General features: G+C 34.6%; 1 protein-coding gene and 1 long non-coding RNA gene across 2 annotated transcripts; one reads left to right on the top strand and one right to left on the bottom strand.

Moving 5' to 3' along the window:
* The first annotated feature begins 1,033 nt into the window (after positions 1–1,033).
* On the top strand, positions 1,034–17,970 carry LOC110778625 (uncharacterized). The gene is made up of 3 exons (XR_002530890.2): positions 1,034–1,283; positions 17,091–17,191; positions 17,281–17,970. It is a non-coding gene; the product is annotated as an uncharacterized lncRNA (long non-coding RNA).
* A 937-nt stretch (positions 17,971–18,907) lies between these two features.
* LOC130461586 (uncharacterized) lies at positions 18,908–19,515 on the bottom strand. The gene is made up of 2 exons (XM_056829739.1): positions 19,148–19,515; positions 18,908–19,070 (listed from the first exon to the last, which is right to left on the bottom strand). Exons 1-2 carry the CDS (start codon positions 19,513–19,515, stop codon positions 18,908–18,910), a joined length of 531 nt encoding a protein of 176 aa, XP_056685717.1.
* Positions 19,516–23,274: the final 3,759 nt, after the last annotated feature.

A 23,274-nucleotide genomic window follows, 5' to 3' on the forward strand; every position in this document is an offset into this window, starting at 1 on the left:
TTCAGTTGCGTGCTTTAAGTGAGGGGTTTCTAACTCCCTATCAAGCGCAATACGAAAGTCACTTGGTAGGAAAGAGATCATAACTTAAATGTCACTAAGTGTTAATTCAAGTCGAAAGACATTGGCACCTATTCAATTGTTTTGTTTTGCCCGAAACTAATATCCTTCTCTTTCTTCTTTCTTTTCGCATATTGGAACCGGTGGGGGATTGTTGGAAATTCTCATTGGGAAACACAAAGGAAAAAGAGAGTGAAAAATAAGAAAGTTCCACATGGAAGAAACTCTTCATATTCTCCTAGTTTATTAATTGGGGAATGGGTATAACTCTTGTTTAAGAAAGTGTGAGAGTGGTATGGGTGGACACATCACACACGCGCGCGCGCCTGGCCGGCCTCGGGCTGTGGGCCTTGGGCCTTGGGCCGTGGGCCTTGGGCCTTGGGAATGCGGTTCGCAGGCGTGGGGTGGGTTTTGTGGGCCAACCCTATTCTTTATTACGTAACTGTTGGATTAACTACAATTAATTGCGTCTGTTACAACATTGTTTTTGTCTGTTGGCTTGCTTTGATTCTGATTACTTAAATCAGAATTTCGGATTCTTTCAATACACACAAAAATCATTCACACAGAAAACCGAAAACACATTCTTTCTCTCACACAAAATTGCTATCGGTTTTGGGCATATGTTCTGACTCCATCCGGCCTTGTGAGTGCACACAACGTCAGAGTTGCGCTAATCCTGGAGGGAGACCGCATTCTGTTCTACTACACCGGGAGGTAGCGCGGAATCGTCTTTTAGGACAATGGGTGTCCACGACGCAACAATTGTTCTTCATTCAGTTCATCGAATCAGATAAGTTTGTTATATTTTTGGTCTAATCGCAACACTCTTGATTTCATAATTATCTTATGGGTTTCTAGGTGTGTACAATTATCTTTAAATTATTAAAATTCAGTGCGTCCGGATCCTCCGGATTTAAAAGAAATTCTACATGGTAGAGTTGAGTAAATCTCAGCCTTTGAAATATATCAACGGTTTGATTACCTTCAACATAAAAAAAAAAAAAGCAAAATAAGAAAAACTTTCTTCCCACCAAACTTCCATCTCTAATGTATTCTCTCTCCTTTTATAAAAAAAAAAATAGACGGTCAGCTCCTTCCCCCAAACTATACAGCCGGCCAAATCAAATTTCCGGCCACCATCAATTGCCGGCCAGTTGTGCCGATTCCCGTATTCAGGGGATCTACCGTTAGCTTCAAAAAATCATTGGTTGATTGTAAAACAGGTACTTCGTATAATTCATGGGATTTTGATGTTTTTACTTTGATTGAATTGTAATGTCGTGATTATTAAACCGGGTTTGCTTACAGTCAAAAACAAAAAGAAAAAATTGAGTTTACTTACTGTAAAAAAAAATGAAACAAATTGGGTTTGCTTTATATGCTTCAGTAGCTCTTTTATTTCATGATTGGCTCACTGGGAGTAATTAAAAAATCACTACTTGGTGCTTGTTGTCCATTTCTTTGTACTTCAAAACTATTGGATTTTTTATGGATTATATATGCTGTATCTCTGGTATTTTAGCTCAACATATTACAACAATCGCCTACTTCTTTATAGCCTATTAGCTCAATACGGTAGAGCGTTGTGTGACAATATTTACAAAGACTTTTGAAATAGTTGAAAATGAAATAGTTAGTACAAAAGAAGGGGGGCCAAAGAATACCAGCAAGAAGAATAATAAAACCTGAAGTACATCAGGGATACCAAAAGATAATATATGGCAGCTAGACTAATTGAAGAAGAAGCACCATTGTACTACATTACATTACATTCAATCATTAAAATATAAACATAACATTTGTAAGTTGTTGAATATACCACCAAATTGTTCAATATTCGATCATTGACGATAATGAAATATGTGGCAAAGATCGACTTTTGCTAGGATTAAAGAGTTTGATGGGAATTAAGAGTTATTAAGGACGGACAAGATCGGTTTTTGCTAGTAATGAATTTTAGCGGGAAGTTTTTCCAGTAATGTATTACGTGGAAGTTTGGTAGGAATAATTTTATTTTTTTGCTTTTTTTTTAATGTTGAAGGTAATCAAACCGTTGATATATTTCAAAGGCTGAGATTTACTCAACTCTACCATGTGGAGTTTCCTTCAAATCTAGAGGATCCAAAGCCTATCTTTATTTATAGTTCAGTTATTCAGAGTTTTCCTCTATTCTTTTTTTTCAATTAATTTTCTGAATTTAGTGGTTGAATTAGTGCTAATGGGTGGGTTAAAGAAATTATAATTTTTTTTGTAATTGAAATCATAAAAGGCTTCCAGTGAGAAACACAGGTTTTAGTTGATGAGTATTTGGCTTGTTTTAGTTGATGAGAAAGCCCCCGAGTCTTTCATCTGTACGTCTCCACTATTAAACAACCGTCTAAACCCTGTTCCCATAATTATGAACTGATTGACATTACCTTTGACCACCACCTGTTCTCTGGACTTCTTTTCTAGTTGACTTCTGCAATTCTGTTGGTAGACATTAGGTTACGAGAAGCTTTGGGAAACTAACAAATTCAGCCTATTCAAATTTAGATAACATTTTTCTCTGTTGAACCAATTGTAGTTGATTGAATATTAACATTTAAAGTTCAAGATTATAATTTTTGTAGAGAGACATCTATTCAACAGAAGTGAGATTAAAGCGGTTAGCGATGTATATCGATCTTGTCATGAAAGCTCCTAAGTTGGTTGTTGCATTTTCACTACTACAAAAATGGGCAAAGAGATCCATCAAAAGCGGCCTTAAAGACCTCCTTTGAGGAGGGGGTCTCTATCTTACATGTCTCTTTGATAAAGAGACCACCTCATCTAGAGGGGGTCTGTTTGTTAATATTAAGACACCCTTTAAGTAAGAAAGGGCGCAATTTAGAAGGTGGACCAGGGTGCACAATCCACTACGTGCACCCTTTATAAAACTACGTCGTTTTGTTTGTTTTTACATTTAAAAAATATAGAAATTAAAAATATGAAAAAATCGAAATTAAACACAACCAACCAACAGATTTTTTACAAACAAAATAATTAATTAAAAAAAAATGGTACCAGATTTGTTGCTCCTAAATATTTGGTATCTAACAAACGTAATCTTTATTTTCAATTTGCTCATCATTATCCCATTCTCTAATTTTAATTTTTACGAGAAACTTGCTGTAGCCCTTTCATTAAGGCCCTATTTGGTTCATTATTAGTAAAGGAAAGGAAAAGAAAAGAAAGGAAGGGAAAATAAAGGAAAAGAAAGGAAAAGAAAGGAAGGGAAATAGATTTTATTTTCCTGTGTTTGGTTTAGGGAAAAGAAATGAAGGGAAGAGAAGGGAAGGGAAAGCTAAATGACAGCTTTTAATTTTCTCTTTCCTTCCGAATTCCTCCAATTTTGGAAGGAAAGGAAAGTGAAAATTTTGTAAATGAGCTTTCCTTCCAATTTCTTTCATTTCCTCCAACTTCCCATATAATTATTTGTATCAAATACAAGAAACCTTATTTTACCTTTCCTTTCTTTTCTTTTCCTTCCAATTCCTCCCAACCAAATAAAGCCTAAGTAAAGCTCCCATTATCTAGATTTAGTGTCTTCCTAAACCAACTAGAAAGAACATAGCAATCAAACAAAAGAACACAAAAAACAATACTTCGTATTAAAGAACACAACAACTAACTAGAAAGAACATCACAAATAATATAAAAGAACACAAGAACATAAAAACATTTGAATATAAAAGAACACATGAAATTGGGTAATTTTCCAATCAAATATTAGCAGTACTCAATCCAAGAACATAAAAACAAGTGAATGTAATTAATAGTAGAATATAAGTAGAATATACAAACGATTTTTTCTTATTTGTTCTCCTTCCCTGTTCATCATGTTCTTTGTCTTCTACCATGGAGATCAATTCCAAATTTCGGTTTTCCTCTAGTTTTCCATCTGTTATATCAGATAGGGATTGGATAGGGAACCTAAAAAGATTGAATTGGGATAGATTTGAAATTAGGTTCATATCTAGTAGGTTGGCTAGAATTTAGGGATGACGAAGAGTGAATCTTTGACCAGCTAATTTGCAGGGAATTTGATATTGCAAGCTTTATTTTTTTAATTTACCCTTTACATATCATGTTCTGTAGCATTCAATGACTTGTTCTTTCCGTTTTTTCTCATTAAAGCAATGTTGCGTTTTGTTTGAAAACTGCCGCGTTTTGAAGTGGGTTCACGCACCTCTACGTGGACTCGTGTCCACCTTCCACAAATTGGCTCTATTTATTAAATAATGACCTCATATATAAGATATGAGGTCTCTTTGAATTTTTTAATATTTTTATATCCAATAAATTCAGACCCCTTATGTAAGATAGGGGGTCTCTTTGATCTTTTTTTATATTTTTATATTCAACAAATTTAGACCCCATATGTAAGATAGGGTCTCTTTGAATTTTTAGTACTTCCTCCGTTCCGGAAATATCGCACCATGGTTGACTTTTACTCTTTACTCTTAATATCTCAAATCGTGCGCAAATATAAATTATAAAAAATTAATATTTAGAAAATATAAATCATAAAAAATTAATATTTAGAAAATATAAATCGATACGAATCTAACATGACCACACATGACTAAAATTTCTTTACGTACGAATCATAAAAAATGGCCAAAGCGAATAGTGTAAAAAACAAATGGTGCGATATTTTTGGAACGGAAGAAGTATTTATTTCATTATGACATATGAGAGAGCCTTTTTTATACCTAACGGGTCTCTTTTAATTTTATTTTTATATAAAATAAAAATCAGCATAAACAAGCTATATTTCGATGCAAAAAAATCAGCATTATACCAATTTCATAATTCCAAAAAAAATTCTTCCTTCTCCCACTTATAATCTACAAAAAACATAAAAATAAGAAGATAAGGCATGAGCTTCTTCTTGCCTGGACCACATCATGTAGAGTACACTGATGAACCCTCTTTTCTTTGATCAAGTCCTTTGATCCTATAGAGAATGTAAGTGATCAGAACATGCAAGATTATAGCAACGACTCAATTTGCATCAATTTGCAGCAAGAAACCCCGTACTTCCTTGAGAACCAAGACCAATTGTACTACCTATATATTTGTTTAGTACTGCAGAGTTAAGAGTAAATTAAACAACTTAGAAATACACCATCACATTCTTGTTTTTTCTACCCATCACAACATAACTTAAAACATCATTTAAACATAGATTAATTACTAAAGAATTGATTTCTACCTGCATTACCAGTCATCTAGGAGGTTTTGGAATGAAGAATAAACCAACGAAATGATTCCTGGACCATACCATCAAGATTTTCAGACGAATTTAAATGAGGTACATCAAGTATTCCAATTAGAGCTGAAATATGCCAATTAGACCAGTCCTATGAGAATTGATGCAGATGCTCCGTGTTAGAATCCAACCTTCCTTACCTTGTACTTTTCTTATTTTCCTTGTATTTATCTTATCTAAACTTTCTAGGACTTTTCTTGCAAATTCCTAGGCTTTAGATAAGATTATTATGTTACTATCATTCCAATGTTTACTCCAGTTTTTAGCTTGTTATTCGAATGGAACACTACAAGAGGAGGGGGGGGTGAATTGTAGTATGGAACTTGCTAGCCAATTTTGCGGAATTATAAAGAAACTTAAAGCAAGTAGAGAAACAATGCAAGAGAGATTTTACGTGGAAACTTTCTAGGCCCAACTAGAAAGAAAACCTCGACCCACTAGGGATTTCAACTTAAACTCTTTTCATTATAGGGCAACAACTCAGTTACAAACCTATAAGAAACTCGGGCATTACTTGAGTTCCTCTACGAACTCAAGTTCCCAATAGTTGTTCCTCAAACAACTACGCTCTCACTGACTTCCCTAGAAGTCTCTCTTGACTCTTTTGCTTCACTCAAAGCCTATCTGCTTCTCTCTCATAGACTTCACTCAAAGCCTCCCCAAATGCAACAGGAACTCACTAAAGTTCCTACCCCATACACATCAGGAACTCACTCAAGTTCTTGCCCAAAACTTATACAAGAATTCACCCAAACCCTTGACAAATTACCCATTAGAAGAGCTCACTCAACCCTTGAACAACTCTTAAAATATAGACATTTGATAATTGATTAAACTCTAATATGTAGAAAATGAATAATGGTAAAGGAATTCGGAACTGACAGGAACTTGGAACTGCAGGAACTGACTCTAAAAACGTGGAAAACAAAATATAATTTCTGTAAAATTATTCCACATAAACCAGACCCTTTTTGGAATGACAACGCAAGTCAGACACTCTTGAATGAATGAGAAAGCTCTCCTTTTATAGAGGAAGAAACCTCAACCACTTTCTCCATAATCTTCTCCACTAACAACCACTAAGCCCTTCAATTTAGGTATGATCCCATGACTTTAGTCAGTAGAGAAAATCATGGAGTTAGGGCTAAGCATAATCAGGTTTTCCATGATCTCCTATTATTTCTCCACTAATGTAGTTTTTCCAAAACAACGTAAAACAATGATTTTAATTTTCTAAAACAAAACCTTTTAAATCTGATTTTAATAAAATAGAAAAATAAATTTTATTAAAATAAAATAACTAACAATCAGATTTTATTTTACAAAAATATTAATTATTTTTTATTTATTAAAAATAAAATTTTAAACACATTAAACTACAAAAGATATTCAAAACAAATCCTAGAATGAATAGGACATTATTAAAAACGAATTTTAAATAATAAATAAATAAATATATGATATAAAAATCAGAATCCTAACTAAAATAAGATTTTATAAAAATTATCTTTTATTTTAAAAACATAAATAAATAGAGTTTTACTAGGAGATAAATACTCAAAGTCAAAGGTAAATCCCTAACAACTAGGAGTGTTAAAAGCCACATTATTGACACTTAAAATTACCTTAAAACTAGGAGTATTCTAGGAAGATAAACTAACGTTATTTCTCATAAGTTCCGACAAGTTCCTTTTGGCACCGTGTTCCTCAATTATTCCAGTTTCTACATACTTACATGAATCCTAGAAAATAAACTCTTATTTTCTTCTTCATGCTTCATGATGCTCCAACTCAAGAGCCTCATGTTGATAGTTCCGCCTCTGGAACTTCTCCATGCTTGTTCCTACTCAGGAACTTTATACTCGTTGTTCCTCGTAGGATCTGCTGAGGAACTGATCTGTTTGTGTTCCTTTGAAGAACTTTGTTGCTGCTTGGATACTTGATTTATTGACTTGAACTCTTCATGTTTGTTTCTTCATCAAACCTATATTTGTTTCGTATACGTATTGGAACTCAAACATAGGTTAGTCGTTTGCTAGTTGTCATCAAAACCATAAAGTCAGTGATGACAACCAATACAAGCAAGATGAAGAAAACTAAACTAATAAACAAGTATGCAGTAGTTAAGGACACAAACTCTAAGTCTAATGGTATACTTATATAATTAGACTTCTCTTCTGAAGTTCCCTTCACTTCTTGAGTTCCTTTCAGGAACTTCACTTCTTCTTGTATATATCTTCAGAAATTTCCAACTAAATGATCTTTATTGACCTTCATTACTTGTTCATGCACATCTAAATAATACACACATTAGTTAGATAATCATCATTTGTTCATAATCATCAAAATACTATATTACTCAACAATATTCCCCCTTTTTGATGATGACAAACAAATGATGCTTATCGCAAATTAGACATTAAAGATGTACATTAATTCCCCCTTAATAATACAGACTGGAAACTATTGAACAAGTCATGCATAAGAGGATTTAGACTTGACTATATTAGACAATAAGCATTATACATAATCTTCCCCCTTTTGTCATTATCGAAAAGGACATTCTTACACATATTTGCTTTAGGTAAATCATATATACATATTGCTATATGCCACAATTACCACCATAAAGGTTAAACACTTGTTAGTCCTAAAAGTCTCAAGATGCTCAATTTTCAAACTTAGGATGCATATGCTACACGAATTTCCAATTCACAATCCAAAGATTCAACTTTAAAATTACTGAAAGAACTTGACAAATAATAAATTAAAGTCAAGCATAGATCAAATTTGAAAGTCAAAAATGGATTAAGAGAGTATGATATTGTAATATCGGGCTCAAAGAAGTATGAGAGAAATTTATGGAACAATTTGAATAGAGGGAACTTTGAGATAGATAGTGTGCTCTATAGTTAGGTTTTCAAAGTGAGGTTCTTAACAATCATTAGAGTTTATCACTTTACCTCACAATCTTGAAATTTCTTCTAAACATAACACACGTTCACCATGATATGTACCAATCAAGTTCACTTCTCTTCAACCACCAACTTTCCTTGAGAAACACACTGATAAAAGGAACTTGAACGTATTTCATCAAGTTCTTTCAATTTTTGTTTATGTTCCCCTTTCAGCTGATTCCATGAGTAAACGTCTTCAGAATCATATGTCATCTAAGAAATAATAAAGATTTAATCACCCTTGTTTTTCTTTTTTTTTTTTTTTTTTTTTTGAAACAAGGGTGTCATTACACGTTGTGGCACTTTCCTAGAGTTTTTAAGTACAACAGTAAAGAGAAAATATATTCATACATACTTGAGTTCCACCACCAAATATGAATCATTTACATTTGTTCCTCCCTTATTCCCCCAGAGTTCCTTACCATTCCTTTCTTCATTTTGGAGCTTGTAAGTGTAGCTCCATCTAATGATTTCCCTCGAAATATCAATTGACAAAGTATAATAAACTTGCTTCTCACTTCTTCCACAAACTTCCCCCTCAAAATGTATTCATCCATTTATAACTCTTTATGTATCATCAAACCATACAAATCAATGAATATTAACTTAGAGCTCGTGGGAAGTAGTATATTTGAAGTGTCGGGATATGAGTGGAATGATAATTTTGGAAATAAGGATCTTCGAAGTTATGAAATGTTAATGATAGGAATAAAGAATACAATGTAGAGATACAATACTGGATTGTAGAGTATGATTGTACTTAGCACGGACACACAACCCAAAGGTTGTAGAATAATGCTAATGGCTCGGCACAATAGAACACTCTTTGCGAATGTAGTATAATGCTCAACCCAATCACGAATACACAAACCAGTCTTGTGGAAAGATGTTGTTCTTCTAATACATATGGTGTGGATAAGTGGAAGTTGGTTAAAATATAGGTTTGTTCCCTCTGACAATATTAAGCAAGATAAAGAAATATTTTTATAGGAATCTACTTGTCTAGTTCCATCAATGTTTCTTCCATTGTTTCTTTGGAAACTTAGGATTTTCTTGTTTGATAGCATCCATATAGTTCTATTATGAGACCTCTAATACTCTTTGGGCAAGTGAGTATGCCTTTTACAGCACAAAATATAAGTGTGACACATTTACTTTAAGCATACATAATTTCCTTATCTAAATATGTATAGGAGTTCCAAATCAACAAAACTCATGGAAAAGACTATGTTATGCTCATGTCATTGCTTCATTAAGTATTGATCCTCTAAACAGTCCATGAATAGATGAAATCATAAGGAAATCATAATCACATAATGCATTTCAAGACTTGTACAATTAAATTAATAAGTAAACAATATAACACATTAAAACATGCTATGATATGAATAAGAGAAATGTACCTTATATAATTTTTCACCATGTGTATGATGCCTTGAGGCGATGGACTAATTTTGATGAATTTATGTTCGAGTTCCTCGAGTGCTAGTTCCATCATCTTGATGCCCTCACGTCTTGTGGAAACTTTCATTTAAACTCGAATATTGTCAATCATTCTTCAAATGTTCCTTGACATTCTTTTTCCATTTGATCATCGTAAATATCACTCTCCATTTAATTTTTATAGAAATCAAGAGAGTGGTTGGTGTGTTCCTTCATCATGTTCATATAAACACTTATGCTCGTGAAACATTTCTGACTGGTTGTTCCTTTCAAGAACCAACCTTTTATGAGTTCCTTTGCCGATGTCATTGATAAATTGATTAAATGAATGTTGTAGTGCACACAGGAACTCGATGAATGAAACTGACAATTTCTCTAATACTAGAGCAGTAGTGGAACTTGTTGCACGATATTGATTGATCGAGTAGATCTTTGGCTTCATGAATTGGAACTTGAACCTTAGTTTGAAGTTCTTCGACATGAGCTTATGTAGTTGGCTACTGTTGCTTTTAATAGTGACATATTTTATCATTAGAAACTCGATTAATTCTACAGGAACTTGCGAGTTCAATGTTGAAATAAACTTTAACCTGTTTGCTGGGAATAGACATGTTAGTTTCAATCACAAGTAATATATTCACTTATTTCAACACACATTTTTATGTTTGTTGTAAACTCTGGATCATCTTCAATAACCCCTAGAAATATCAAGTTATTGTTAGGAACCAAATTGTGATCCACAAAGTATGTGTTCCCTCTTTGATTCCGTTCAACTATGACATTTCTAGTTATTACTGATGATGTAATTTATTTTTAAAATAATCTGAGTAAACATAATTTTGGAAACTCTAAACAAATGTGCATTAATTACTCGACAAAAAAATTCACAATAGAACGGGAACTTGACTTACCAACTTTTCATTTGGAACCAATCTTACCTTAATTGTCAAAAGTTATAAGTTTTCCATTGTAGGTAGCAACCGAACGATAATAGTGAATTTTCTCTCATAGAATAGTCGTTGTCGAGATATAACGAGGTGTTCCCCCTTAGTTGAAGCCACCTCATTTTTCATGTTCCAAGTAAGCTAGAACATGTTCCTATGGTCTTCATTCTCCATCTTGAGTTATTTTAATATGAGTAATCTGGGGAAAAATAACACTCAAGTGTAATACTTTTGTGCAAAGTTATGATTAACAGGTTAGTCTAAAATAAATATATACTCAAACATAATAACAAAATATAATGTTCCTGGAAAATTTACTTCATGAAAGAACCATTGAAACGTATATTTTGTTCCATGGAACTTAGGTTAACAAGAATCAAGAACTTGTACATGAAAAGCTTTGATACCATAGATTTGCTATCAAATATTTCATGTCCCATTTATCAAGTTACTGTAACCTTGAGTTCGCTGATTGTTCCACTAGATCTTAAGAAGAATTCCTTTGATCAATGGAACCTGTCATTATGCATTTTATAAATATTAAATTCCAAAACAAAACCTTACTAATATTTCACATGATTGAGTTCCTTTGAGATGTTCACAGTGACTTCCACTTATATAGTGCATGTGAGTTGATTCGTTGATATGATCCATTATATTTGGAAGGAACTTACCCGTAGGTGGAACTGAAACTAGTATACATCTTAAGTTCCAATGTTCCGAGCCTGAGTTCCTCTTCACTGTTCCAACGAATCTAATGGATTTTCAACTCATTTTTTCTTGGTGTAATTCTGATGTTGTTCCTTTACTTCATACACACACTCAATCATGAGTTATAAACCTGTAAAAATAATTTTGCTTCTACTACCTTCCAAAATCATGCATTAGTAGTAAATATATTTAGGTAGCATAATTTAGAAGATTAAAGTATACAAAAATTGTATACTAACAGACCTGTAAACAATTCATGGTCTTGGGAACCTGACATAATTTCAGTTCCTTTCTTTTTAGTAGTAGCATCTTAGAAAATGATTATTTTAAACTGCTAGATCTAAGATTTAACATGCATACATATAATAAATATTCAATATACTCATAATACATGGAAAAACCGTTCTTTGGACAATAAATGATATAACATTAAATTATGCAGCCCAAAGAATAAAGTTCCCTTCGCAGGGAAACCAAGTTCCAACTTCCAAGGGTGGATATATACATTGTTCCTTTGTCTTGTTCCTTGAATCATTCTTATTAAGCGAATAATGCATGAATGTAAAATCAGTTTTAGAATCTGAAATTTGTCTCACAAAAACATATTTGAGAAAATCCAAAATCGATTGAACAAATTCAAAATACATTTGAATAATTTTCATAAAACGTTGTCAGGAACTTGAGTTTAAATAAATAGAGTATGCATATAAAGATCTCAAAAATTAGATGTTTACCTTAACTGTATCATTAAGGATCTTTTCATTGCAGCCTTTGTCTGTTCCTTGGAATGGTGCTGAAATGAGTTCCTTTATTCGAAAGTTCCTTTTCGGATTTTGATCCTTGTTCCGATGTGTGGAGCTGATGTAATGTATTTTTATAATGTCGCACCTTTCGTGAGTTCCTAAGTATAATTCGTGGGTCAACAATGATCCAGCGAGTTCCTCAATATAGAACTTAGATTCACAGGAACTCTGACATATTAATGTGCACCTTTGTTTGTTTCTGTACCAATTTCTTTGTCGAGGGAACCCAACAGATTTGGGTCCCTTCTTGTTAGTAGTAACTGTTAAGAAAATAATCAACACAACAACTACTACCAAGATACAATATGCCTTCATATAAATGAGATTCAATATATTCATGAAGCATATAAAATAATATTTCTTAGGCAGAGAAAAATAAGTAGGATATTTTGTTGCCTAAAAATTAAAAACTCCGAGTTCCACAGATATGCATTTTTCAAAATACGTTTCCTTGAAATAATTTTAATGTACTGAATTTTAAAAAATAAATTGAAAAATCATTTATTAAATATAGATTTTAGATTTTTCAAATTCAATTTTAAATCAAAACAAAACAGAAGTTCCATTAGAAACAATGCAAGGAACACGCAATAAATTAATGTATGCACACAAAGAAGGTCTAAAGGAATAGATATTTACCTTAGAAGATCGCCTGTTACACCTTGACTGACTTTTATTCAACAATAAAAGTCAGATCTGCCTTGTTCCTTTGAATGGGTAGGATCGAGTTCCTTTCATCAAGTTTCTTGTAATTGTTCCTCCTTCCAGGAACTTAACTCAGCAGGGTTGCCTGCTTATCAGCGAGTTCCGGCTTTGATACCAATTGTTATTCGAATGGAACACTACAAGAGGTGGGGGGGGGGGGTGAATTGTAGTATGGAACTTGCTAGCCAATTTTGCGGAATTATAAAGAAACTTAAAGCAAGTAGAGAAACAATGCAAGAGAGATTTTACGTGGAAACTTTCTAGGCCCAACTAGAAAGAAAACCTCGACCCACTAGGGATTTCAACTTAAACTCTTTTCATTATAGGGCAACAACTCAGTTACAAACCTATAAGAAACTCGGGCATTACTTGAGTTCCTCTACGAACTCAAGTTCCCAATAGTTGTTCCTCAAACAACTACGCTCTCACTGACTTCCCTAGAAGTCTCTCTTGACTCTTTTGCTTCACTCAAAGCCTATCTGCTTCTCTCTCATAGACTTCACTCAAAGCCTCCCCAAATGCAACAGGAACTCACTAAAGTTCCTACCCCATACACATTAGGAACTCACTCAAGTTCTTGCCCAAAACTTATACAAGAATTCACCCAAACCCTTGACAAATTACCCATTAGAAGAGCTCACTCAACCCTTGAACAACTCTTAAAATATAGACATTTGATAATTGATTAAACTCTAATATGTAGAAAATGAATAATTGTAAAGGAATTCGGAACTGACAGGAACTTGGAACTGCAAGAACTGACTCTAAAAACGTGGAAAACAAAATATAATTTCTGTAAAATTATTCCACATAAACCAGACCCTTTTTGGAATGACAACGCAAGTCAGACACTCTTGAATGAATGAGAAAGCTCTCCTTTTATAGAGGAAGAAACCTCAACCACTTTCTCCATAATCTTCTCCACTAACAACCACTAAGCCCTTCAATTTAGGTATGATCCCATGACTTTAGTCAGTAGAGAAAATCATGGAGTTAGGGCTAAGCATAATCAGGTTTTCCATGATCTCCTATTATTTCTCCACTAATGTAGTTTTTCCAAAACAACGTAAAACAATGATTTTAATTTTCTAAAACAAAACCTTTTAAATCTGATTTTAATAAAATAGAAAAATAAATTTTATTAAAATAAAATAACTAACAATCAGATTTTATTTTACAAAAATATTAATTATTTTTTATTTATTAAAAATAAAATTTTAAACACATTAAACTACAAAAGATATTCAAAACAAATCCTAGAATGAATAGGACATTATTAAAAACGAATTTTAAATAATAAATAAATAAATATATGATATAAAAATCAGAATCCTAACTAAAATAAGATTTTATAAAAATTATCTTTTATTTTAAAAACATAAATAAATAGAGTTTTACTAGGAGATAAATACTCAAAGTCAAAGGTAAATCCCTAACAACTAGGAGTGTTAAAAGCCACGTTATTGACACTTAAAATTACCTTAAAACTAGGAGTATTCTAGGAAGATAAACTGACGTTATTTCTCATAAGTTCCGACAAGTTCCTTTTGGCACCGTGTTCCTCAATTATTCAAGTTTCTACATACTTACATGAATCCTAGAAAATAAACTCTTATTTTCTTCTTCATGCTTCATGATGCTCCAACTCAAGAGCCTCATGTTGATAGTTCCGCCTCTGGAACTTCTCCATGCTTGTTCCTACTCAGGAACTTTATACTCGTTGTTCCTCGTAGGATCTTCTGAGGAACTGATCTGTTTGTGTTCCTTTGAAGAACTTTGTTGCTGCTTGGATACTTGATTTATTGACTTGAACTCTTCATGTTTGTTTCTTCATCAAACCTATATTTGTTTCGTATACATATTGGAACTCAAACATAGGTTAGTCGTTTGCTAGTTGTCATCAAAACCATAAAGTCAGTGATGACAACCAATACAAGCAAGATGAAGAAAACTAAACTAATAAACAAGTATGCAGTAGTTAAGGACACAAACTCTAAGTCTAATGGTATACTTATATAATTAGACTTCTCTTCTGAAGTTCCCTTCACTTCTTGAGTTCCTTTCAGGAACTTCACTTCTTCTTGTATATATCTTCAGAAATTTCCAACTAAATGATCTTTATTGACCTTCCTTACTTGTTCATGCACATCTAAACAATACACACATTAGTTAGATAATCATCATTTGTTCATAATCATCAAAACACTATATTACTCAACATAGCTAATTCAAAATAAACCTCTATGAGGGGTATGAATCAATACCTCTCAACAGAAGTTGCCTTTTCTTAATCACTAGCGTAGTTGTATGCCTTTATAGATATTGTGTTGTCTCTTGTTTTTATGTTTTTTTGCCTCAACAAAGTCCCCCGAACAGATACACTCGCGTCGTCGGCCCCACTTGTGACCGTTGTGCGCACACAAGTGCCCGATCGGCGCTCGCATCCCTTTCTTGTTGCCAATACACAAGAACGCTCATTCTCAGAAATCTCGTTTTCTCGTGCTTCATGAGCCCCTTTGAATTCGTTCCGCACAAGGCTTGCGCCCCTACCGCCCAACAGGTAGGAGCGCGTCGTACGATCTGGTGCCCAAAACATTCGGACCGTGACAATTGGTATTAGAGCCAAGGATCGAACCGAGACCCAAGAGACCCGAGGGAGCACCTTAAGATGGAAGCAATACTAGAAAGACTATCCTGGCTAGAGGGCAAGTCAGAATCATAAACCCAAACCGAAGAGATCGTCATCAAGCAAAATAAGCGGATAGACGATCTTGAGGCCGACGTCGAAGAACTTAAAACTGAAAGAGACTCATTGTGCGAGCATCTTAAATATGTATAAGGGATGGTTGATGACTCGCAAGACAAGTGCGCTACTCTGATGCGTGCTAACAGCCACACTGGTGGTGGCGGTACAAGCCGAATCAAGCCACCCAAGCCTCGTAGCTTCTGTGGTGCGAGGGACTCCAAAGAGGTCGACAACTTCATCTTCGACATGGAACAATACTTCAGGATTTGCCAACTGAAGGACAATCTGATGGTGGACACTGCAACAATGTATTTGGCGGATGATGCTAAACTAGAAAAAAAAAACAGACCTTTTATCACCATGCCCTCTTCTGTGATAGAGAACTTTAGTAGTGTTTTGTATAGTATGAAGAGAATTGCACCTCTTATGTGATATAGACTGGAAATTATATGCAAGACTTAATTACTATTATAAGCTACATAAGTACCGGTTTTTACAGTGTGAAGTGATCAATTCAGAGATTTGTTAGAATTGAGAACTTTGCATTGGATCAGTACTGTTTGATTTAACTACACGTTTCACTTTGTTATAAGAATAATTTATCTTGATTATTTTCTAAAATGTTAACATGTTCATTCACTGTGCACAAGTGACAATAATAATCTACAATTGTACAATCATAACTTCTTAAACTAACTATTTCCATTGTTTTATACGAAGTACAAGCTTACTTTAATAATGTAATTACCATATTCTGCGCGAATGTAATTTTATGATACATTAGGCTAGGATTTTGATGTAGAAAAATATGAAATGCATTATCTTAAGATAAAATGCTCCATTTAAGCTTACTGGATTTATCTTTCAGCTTAATTACATGGGTAATTTTGTAATTTTATCTTAAGAGCAATAGTTGACTGCTAAGAAAAGTAAACAACTGGGACAATCTTGATTGCATGCCTGTTATATTATAATATCTTTTACTTCTTGAGACTGCCTGCTTGCAACAAATTTCATGCATTTTGTTTTGGATTAAGATGTATTTTATCGGTAATTATTTAGTTCTGCACAATTTGCACAACTGGTGCCTCCTTGGTGGTAACAATTTGCAAAGTCAGATCTTATGGTAACTTAAAGTTGATATAGAGGGGTCTTAGCTGCTACTCCGTACTAAGAAACCAGGCTCTATGCCTTATTAGAGACTATACGAGTGCAACCAACAGTCCTTCCCATTCTTTCGTACAAGCCAGAAATGTGTGTTTTTATTAATTTGTACTGATCGCATAACATAAGCCATGAAACTTACATAATATAATACAGCATAGTCATGCATGATGTTGTTGTTGTTGTTAGTTTGTTATCATAGCTCTAAATTTCTATCTCGACTTAATCCTATTTCTGTGATTTTTTTACATGATATATAAGAGAAAAAATTGATGCGTCCGCCTACTCCATCCAAGGTATATTACAAAAGGCCATGTAAAAGAGAGTGGCGAATTCGTGGACGAGACTTCACGAAAAGTTGGGTGAGTTCCTACTTTTAAAATCTAATACACTTGTGCTTTTGTGAAAGATAATCACAAGTCTTACTCACATATCTTCACCCTTTTACCAGACTGATTTTTTCAAAGAAAGAAATCTGGAAACTTGGAGGATGGTAATCCTAAAACGGACAACGAGTTATTTTTGGAAGCCTTATTTGGATGGAATAATGGAAGAGTGCATGGTCTTGGAAGTGATATTGACAATTTTATGTAAAACCAAACAACAAACCAAGTTCAAAGAAAGTGTGGAATGAGTTAGTGACTAATTTTACAAGTAATGTTTGAACACCTCTCTTCAAAAAATTTGGAACAGGAGAAGGAGATTGAAGAAACAAAGATAGTCCTAATTGAAGTAACAACAAAGCTCATCGAAACAGAAAAAAGAGCTTGATGAAACAACAAGACAACTTAATGAAACGACATATGCTATGAAGGATATGCAAGCTCAGATCCGTTTCCTAACTGAAAATGCTTTTTTGCCCCAATCTTGAAGGCTGAGTATTAGAAGAAATTACATGTCTCTATGTTTTCTCTCTTTGGTTGAAACACATTTTGGAAAATTAGTTTAGCAAATAAGGTTTTGTTTCAATTGAAAGCAGGTACACAACTCACAATTTTCAGTGGATTACAAAGTGCATATATAATTTGGGTTTATATTTGTAACATTTTCAACTTTATTTAGGTTATTGGATATATTTTGTAATTTTTACGGGATGAACTTGTTTTTTAGGCTTTAAATTGATCTTTAATAAAAGTTTTTATTATTTATTCATTGTTATAATTATCGCATCGATAAATTTGATATAAATTTATTTTAGAATTTAAAAAATGGAACATAAAAAGCGATGGAATAGATATTAAGTTGCTAGGTTTAACAACAACAAAAAAGATCCAGTGCAAAAAAAAATCCCAGTGCAAATTTTGTTGGTAGTAATGTGGCAACAAAAACCTAATTTGTTGCCAATAAGGGCAAGAAAATAAAACGATATGTTGCAATTATTAGCAACTTAAAGAAATAATGCGTTGCCATTATTTGCAACAGAATTAAATACGTCGTAGCTAATGCTAGAAACCAAATAAATAATTTTTTGCCATGTCCAGCAACCGAAATAAATAATTTGTTGCTATTAGTAGTAACCAAATAAATAGTTTGTTTCCCCTACCGGGAACTGAAATAAATATCCCGTTGTCCTTCTTATAAACCAATCTTAAAATTTTGTTTCCTTTTTTAGCAACTAATGTTATTAATTTGTTGTTATTTATAGCAACCAATGTTAACAAGTCGTTGCAATTGTTCGCAACCTATGTAAATAATTTTGTTGCTAGTGGTCGCAACCGATGTTTAATAGTTCGTTGTTATTTCTAGTAATCAAAGTAAATATTCCGTTGCTAGAGTGGAGAACGTATTCCCAAATATTGCAACCAATAAGGCAACCATATTTGGAGGATACACAATGGCAACAAAATAATTTTAGGTTTAGTTGCCAATATCACATGGCAACAAGCGTTTTAGTAACCATTATATTTCGTTTCCAATCCGTTGCTAACTAGACTTTGAAACGGATTACTCGTTAATAGCAACAAATTTTAAGTGTTGCTAAAAATACTTATTGTTGCAGTATGTGCATAAGCATCTACTAAGTTTTTTTTTTTTTTTGATAAGCAAGTATTGTATATGTTATGCACAACATTTACAAATCAAGAGTTAAGTGGAACAACCTCCATTGAACAGCCAGAAACAGGCACTAAGACAAAGAAAAACTGCCCTTCTAAGAGGGTGAGAAACCAACTGTGATCCCTTGAGCTTATTGCTCTAGGTAAAACTGATTGTATCCTATTGCTAGCACTATGTTTAACAAGGCTACACACATTATCAATGCATCTAAACTGTTCCACAGAGCATTATTTCTTTCCTTCCAAATGTGATACACTAAGCACCAGACAAAGGTGAAGAACACCCCTTTTCTGAACTTAGTGAGATGTCTCCTGTGTATCCATTTGATCAACTGAGGCAAACTTCTAATGTTTGTACTAATGTGCAAGAATCCAGCAATCTGATTCCAACATCTTGAGCTGTACTGACACCCAAAAAACAAATGACTATAGTTTTCCACTTCTAAACCACACAAAAGACATATATCATCCACAGAGACCCCAAACAGTTTCAATCTATCCTTAGTGTCCAGTCTCTCTAAAATTGCTAACCAAGAGATAAACCTGTGTTTAGGTTGAGCTAAACGACCCCAAATAGCATTAACCCAGTACACCTTATTAACAGCAGGGGAAACTAGCTTACAGTAAGCCATCTTGATTGAGTACTTAGGCAAGGAGCAGAACTAAACCTCAGACAGATGTAACTTCATCATTTCTTTCACCTGACAAATGGACTTCAAGTACCAACTATCAGTACTCTTGGGAGAGTACTTCCACTAGTTTTCCCCTTTGAGGTACACTGAGTTCACCCACCTAACCAAAACAGTCTCCTTCTTTGTGGCTACCATCCAAACATGCTTGCCCATGGCAGCTATATTCCACAAATTTAGGTTAGTGAGCCCCAAACCTCCCTCTTTTTTTGGTCTACAAACCTGCTTCCAAGCAACTTTCCCAGGCCCCACATGTTCTGAAACTCTATTCCAGAGGAAAGACCTACAAATGCCATTGACAGTTTTGAAAATACTCTTTGGAAGAGTCATAATCTGAGCCCAGTAGGTTTGGATAGTCATCAGCACAGACTGAACCAAGGTTAATCTGCCAGCAAAAGAAAGATTTTTATGGCTCCAACTTTGGATTTTAGAACACATCTTCTCTAAAATTTTCTCACAATCAGCCACGCTTATCTTTTTAAAACAAATTGGAATGCCAAGGTATCTGAATGGGAAAGAGCCTCTAGCAAAACCAGTCATCTCTAGTATTCTCTGCATTGTGTTATCAGCCATACCAGAACCATACACAGAGGTTTTAGAGGGACTTTCTTTCAACCCAGTGGAAAGAGAAAATAACTGGAACCCTTGCATTAACAAGTGAATAGATTTAAACTCTCCCTTTCAGCACAAAATTATGTCATCTGCAAAGGACAGATGATTAAGTTTAGCACCTGCACACTTTGGGTGGAACCTTAAGTCCTTCTTTTCACCAACCATCACCAAGATTCTAGAAAGGTATTCAATGCACAGTACAAAGAGCAGAGGTGATAGAGGATCACCCTGTCTGAGACCCCTTTTCCCCTCAAAGAAACCATGTAAGGAACCATTAATAGACAAAGAAAATTTAGGAGATCTCACACATTGCATGACCAACTGAGTGAATTGGGCAGGAAACTTGAGAGCAGCCATCATTTCTTCTATAAAATCCCATTCAACAGAATCATAAGCTTTCTGTAAATCTAGTTTAATAAGACACCCTGCAGAGTTGATCTTTCTTTCATACCCTTTCACCAGGTCCTGGCATACCATGATATTATGAGCTATGAATCTGCTATGAACAAAAGCACCTTGGTTCTGGGATATCACCTCTGGTAAAACAATTCTCAATATATTACAGAGAACCTTGGATATGGATTTGTACAGAACATTGCAACATGAGATGGGTCTATATTCTTGAACACTCTCTGGGTATTTCCCTTTAGGAATGAGAGTGATACTTGTTGCATTAATCTCTTTCAACAGCCTTCCAGTATTCAAGAAGTCCAGCACTGCCTTGCATACATCCTCTCCCACTTCACCCCACACACCCTTAAAGAAGGAACTCCCAAACCCATCAGGGCCAGGAGCTTTCCCACCATCAATATCCCACAGAGCCACCTTTATCTCCTCTTTAGAAAAACTATGGGGCAGCATGCTAGCCATATCATCAGACACCAAAGGTCCTTTGTTCACAACTGATTGTTTAACAGGAGTCCTGTCATTCCCTTTTGTACCCAGAAGCCATTCATAATATTCCAAAAACACAGCTGGAACTTGACCAGGGTTGTCAGTCCAGTTGCCATGCATGTCTTTGATTGATAAGATAGTGTTCTGCATCTGTCTTCTTCTAATGGATCTATGGAACATTGCAGTGTTCTCATCCCCTTCTTTCAACCAAATAGCCTTAGCTTTGTGAGCAAGAAAGTTGATCATAGCTTTATGAGCCACCATATATTCCTGTTGAGCCTGCTTTTCTTTATCAGCCACCTCACTATCAGCAGGATTAAGATGCAATTCATCTTGAATGACTTGCAGGGCATGAGCAGTTTTAGCTTCCATAGCTTCAATGTCTCCAAACCCCTCCTTATTCAGCTTTTTCAAAGCAATTTTAACATTTTTCAATTTCTGAGAAACTTGATACATAGGAGTACCTTGGACAATCATGCTCCAAGCTTGTTTCACTATGTCTTTATACTGTGGTGCATCTTGCCACATGGGAAAGAACTTGAAAGGCTTTTTACCCACTGACAGGTGAGGATACACATATATGATGCAAAGACAATGATCAAAATACCCCTCATTTTTAAAACATACCTCAGTGTTTGGAAACTGAGTACTCCAGTCATGATTAATCATGACTCTATCTTGTTTTGAGAAAACCCTCCTACTTCCTTGCTGCTTATTATTCCAAGTGAAGAAGTTGCCATTCAGTTTTGCATCCTCCATCCCACAACAATTAACACAATTCTAGAAATCTTGTATCTCATTCAATCTTACAACACTATCCACCCTTTCATCTGTATTAAGCACACAGTTAAAATCTCCCATCATGATCCAAGCACCTGTGATGTTACCAGCAAGAGTGCAATGGTATTTCCACAGAGAAGCTCTCTCATGTTGAGAATTGTGAGCATAGATGAAAGAACAAGCAAAGGTGGTGCCATTTTTTATCCTGATATCACAGTGGATCAGTTGACTAGAACAAAAGTAAGGGTTCACCTGGAATTCAGAAGGATTCCAAGCAAGAATAATCCTACCCCTAGGGTGACACATGCTGTTGTAAGTAAAATCCCAACCAGCAAACAGATTAAGGTACAAATCCCCCAAATTCTTGGCTTTGACCTTTGTTTCAAGGAGACAAACAAGGCTGCACTTATTAGAGTTCAAAAAGGCTTTCACATCTTTTTGTTTAGTGCCCCTATTCACCCCCCATGACATTCCAAAACATCAATCTATCCATTAGAATCAGGAGGTATTCCACCTCCATCATCTAATGCATCTACACCACTTACAATGATATCACCTATGTTGCACACATTATCTTGCAGCAGCTGGAAGGAGTTTGCCACCACTACCAGTGAACTACTTTCTTGCCTAACCTGAATAGTGTTGGTGGCTTGTATGAAACCCCCCTCACCATCTCCATTACCCTGAACATTAATGCTCCTAGTAACTGGTTGCTTAGTTTGGTTTGGTTTAGCCACCCACACCTTCTTCCCTTTTTTCTTCCTGCAGTCCACAGCATGATGATCCAATAACTTGCAATGTTCACAAACAGTTGGCTTCCATTCATACCCAACACTGATGGTTTTCAGAACCCCATGTTCTTCCTAGAACTTCACACAATCAGGTAATTCCTGAGATAAAGCAACTTCAATCTAAACCCTAGCAAATTGCAATTTATCCCTATTGATGGTTGCTTGATCTGCTTGAATGAACTCCACAATAGAACTCACTATCTTACCCAAACTCCTGTTCCCCCAAAATTTGAGGTCTAGGTGTTTCAAATGAACCCAAATAGGAACCACCTTGACTTCATCTTTGAAATCAACAATATCCTTGTGCCAAGGTTTGCCGATTAAAGGCTTTTTATCAAAGGTGGGTCTATTATCAGCAAGGATTTTGTCTCGATTTTCCATAGTGAAAATTCTAACCAGAAAAACACCATGTTCAATAGAGACAATTTTATCAATCCCTAAATCTTTCCAGATTCTTCTACAGAAACCCTCAAAAACAGATAAAGGGGGATCAACACCTAGAACAACACAAATTATAGCAGAGTTCCAGTAATCAACCTCATCCTGGATATCATCCAGTTCAATGCACACAACATTTTCAGTTTTATCCAAGTTTTCATCACATTCAGAGTGGAAAATAGGAATG

The sequence above is a fragment of the Spinacia oleracea genome, chromosome 5, assembly GCF_020520425.1.
Source record: "Spinacia oleracea cultivar Varoflay chromosome 5, BTI_SOV_V1, whole genome shotgun sequence".
Lineage (NCBI taxonomy): Eukaryota > Viridiplantae > Streptophyta > Magnoliopsida > Caryophyllales > Amaranthaceae > Spinacia > Spinacia oleracea.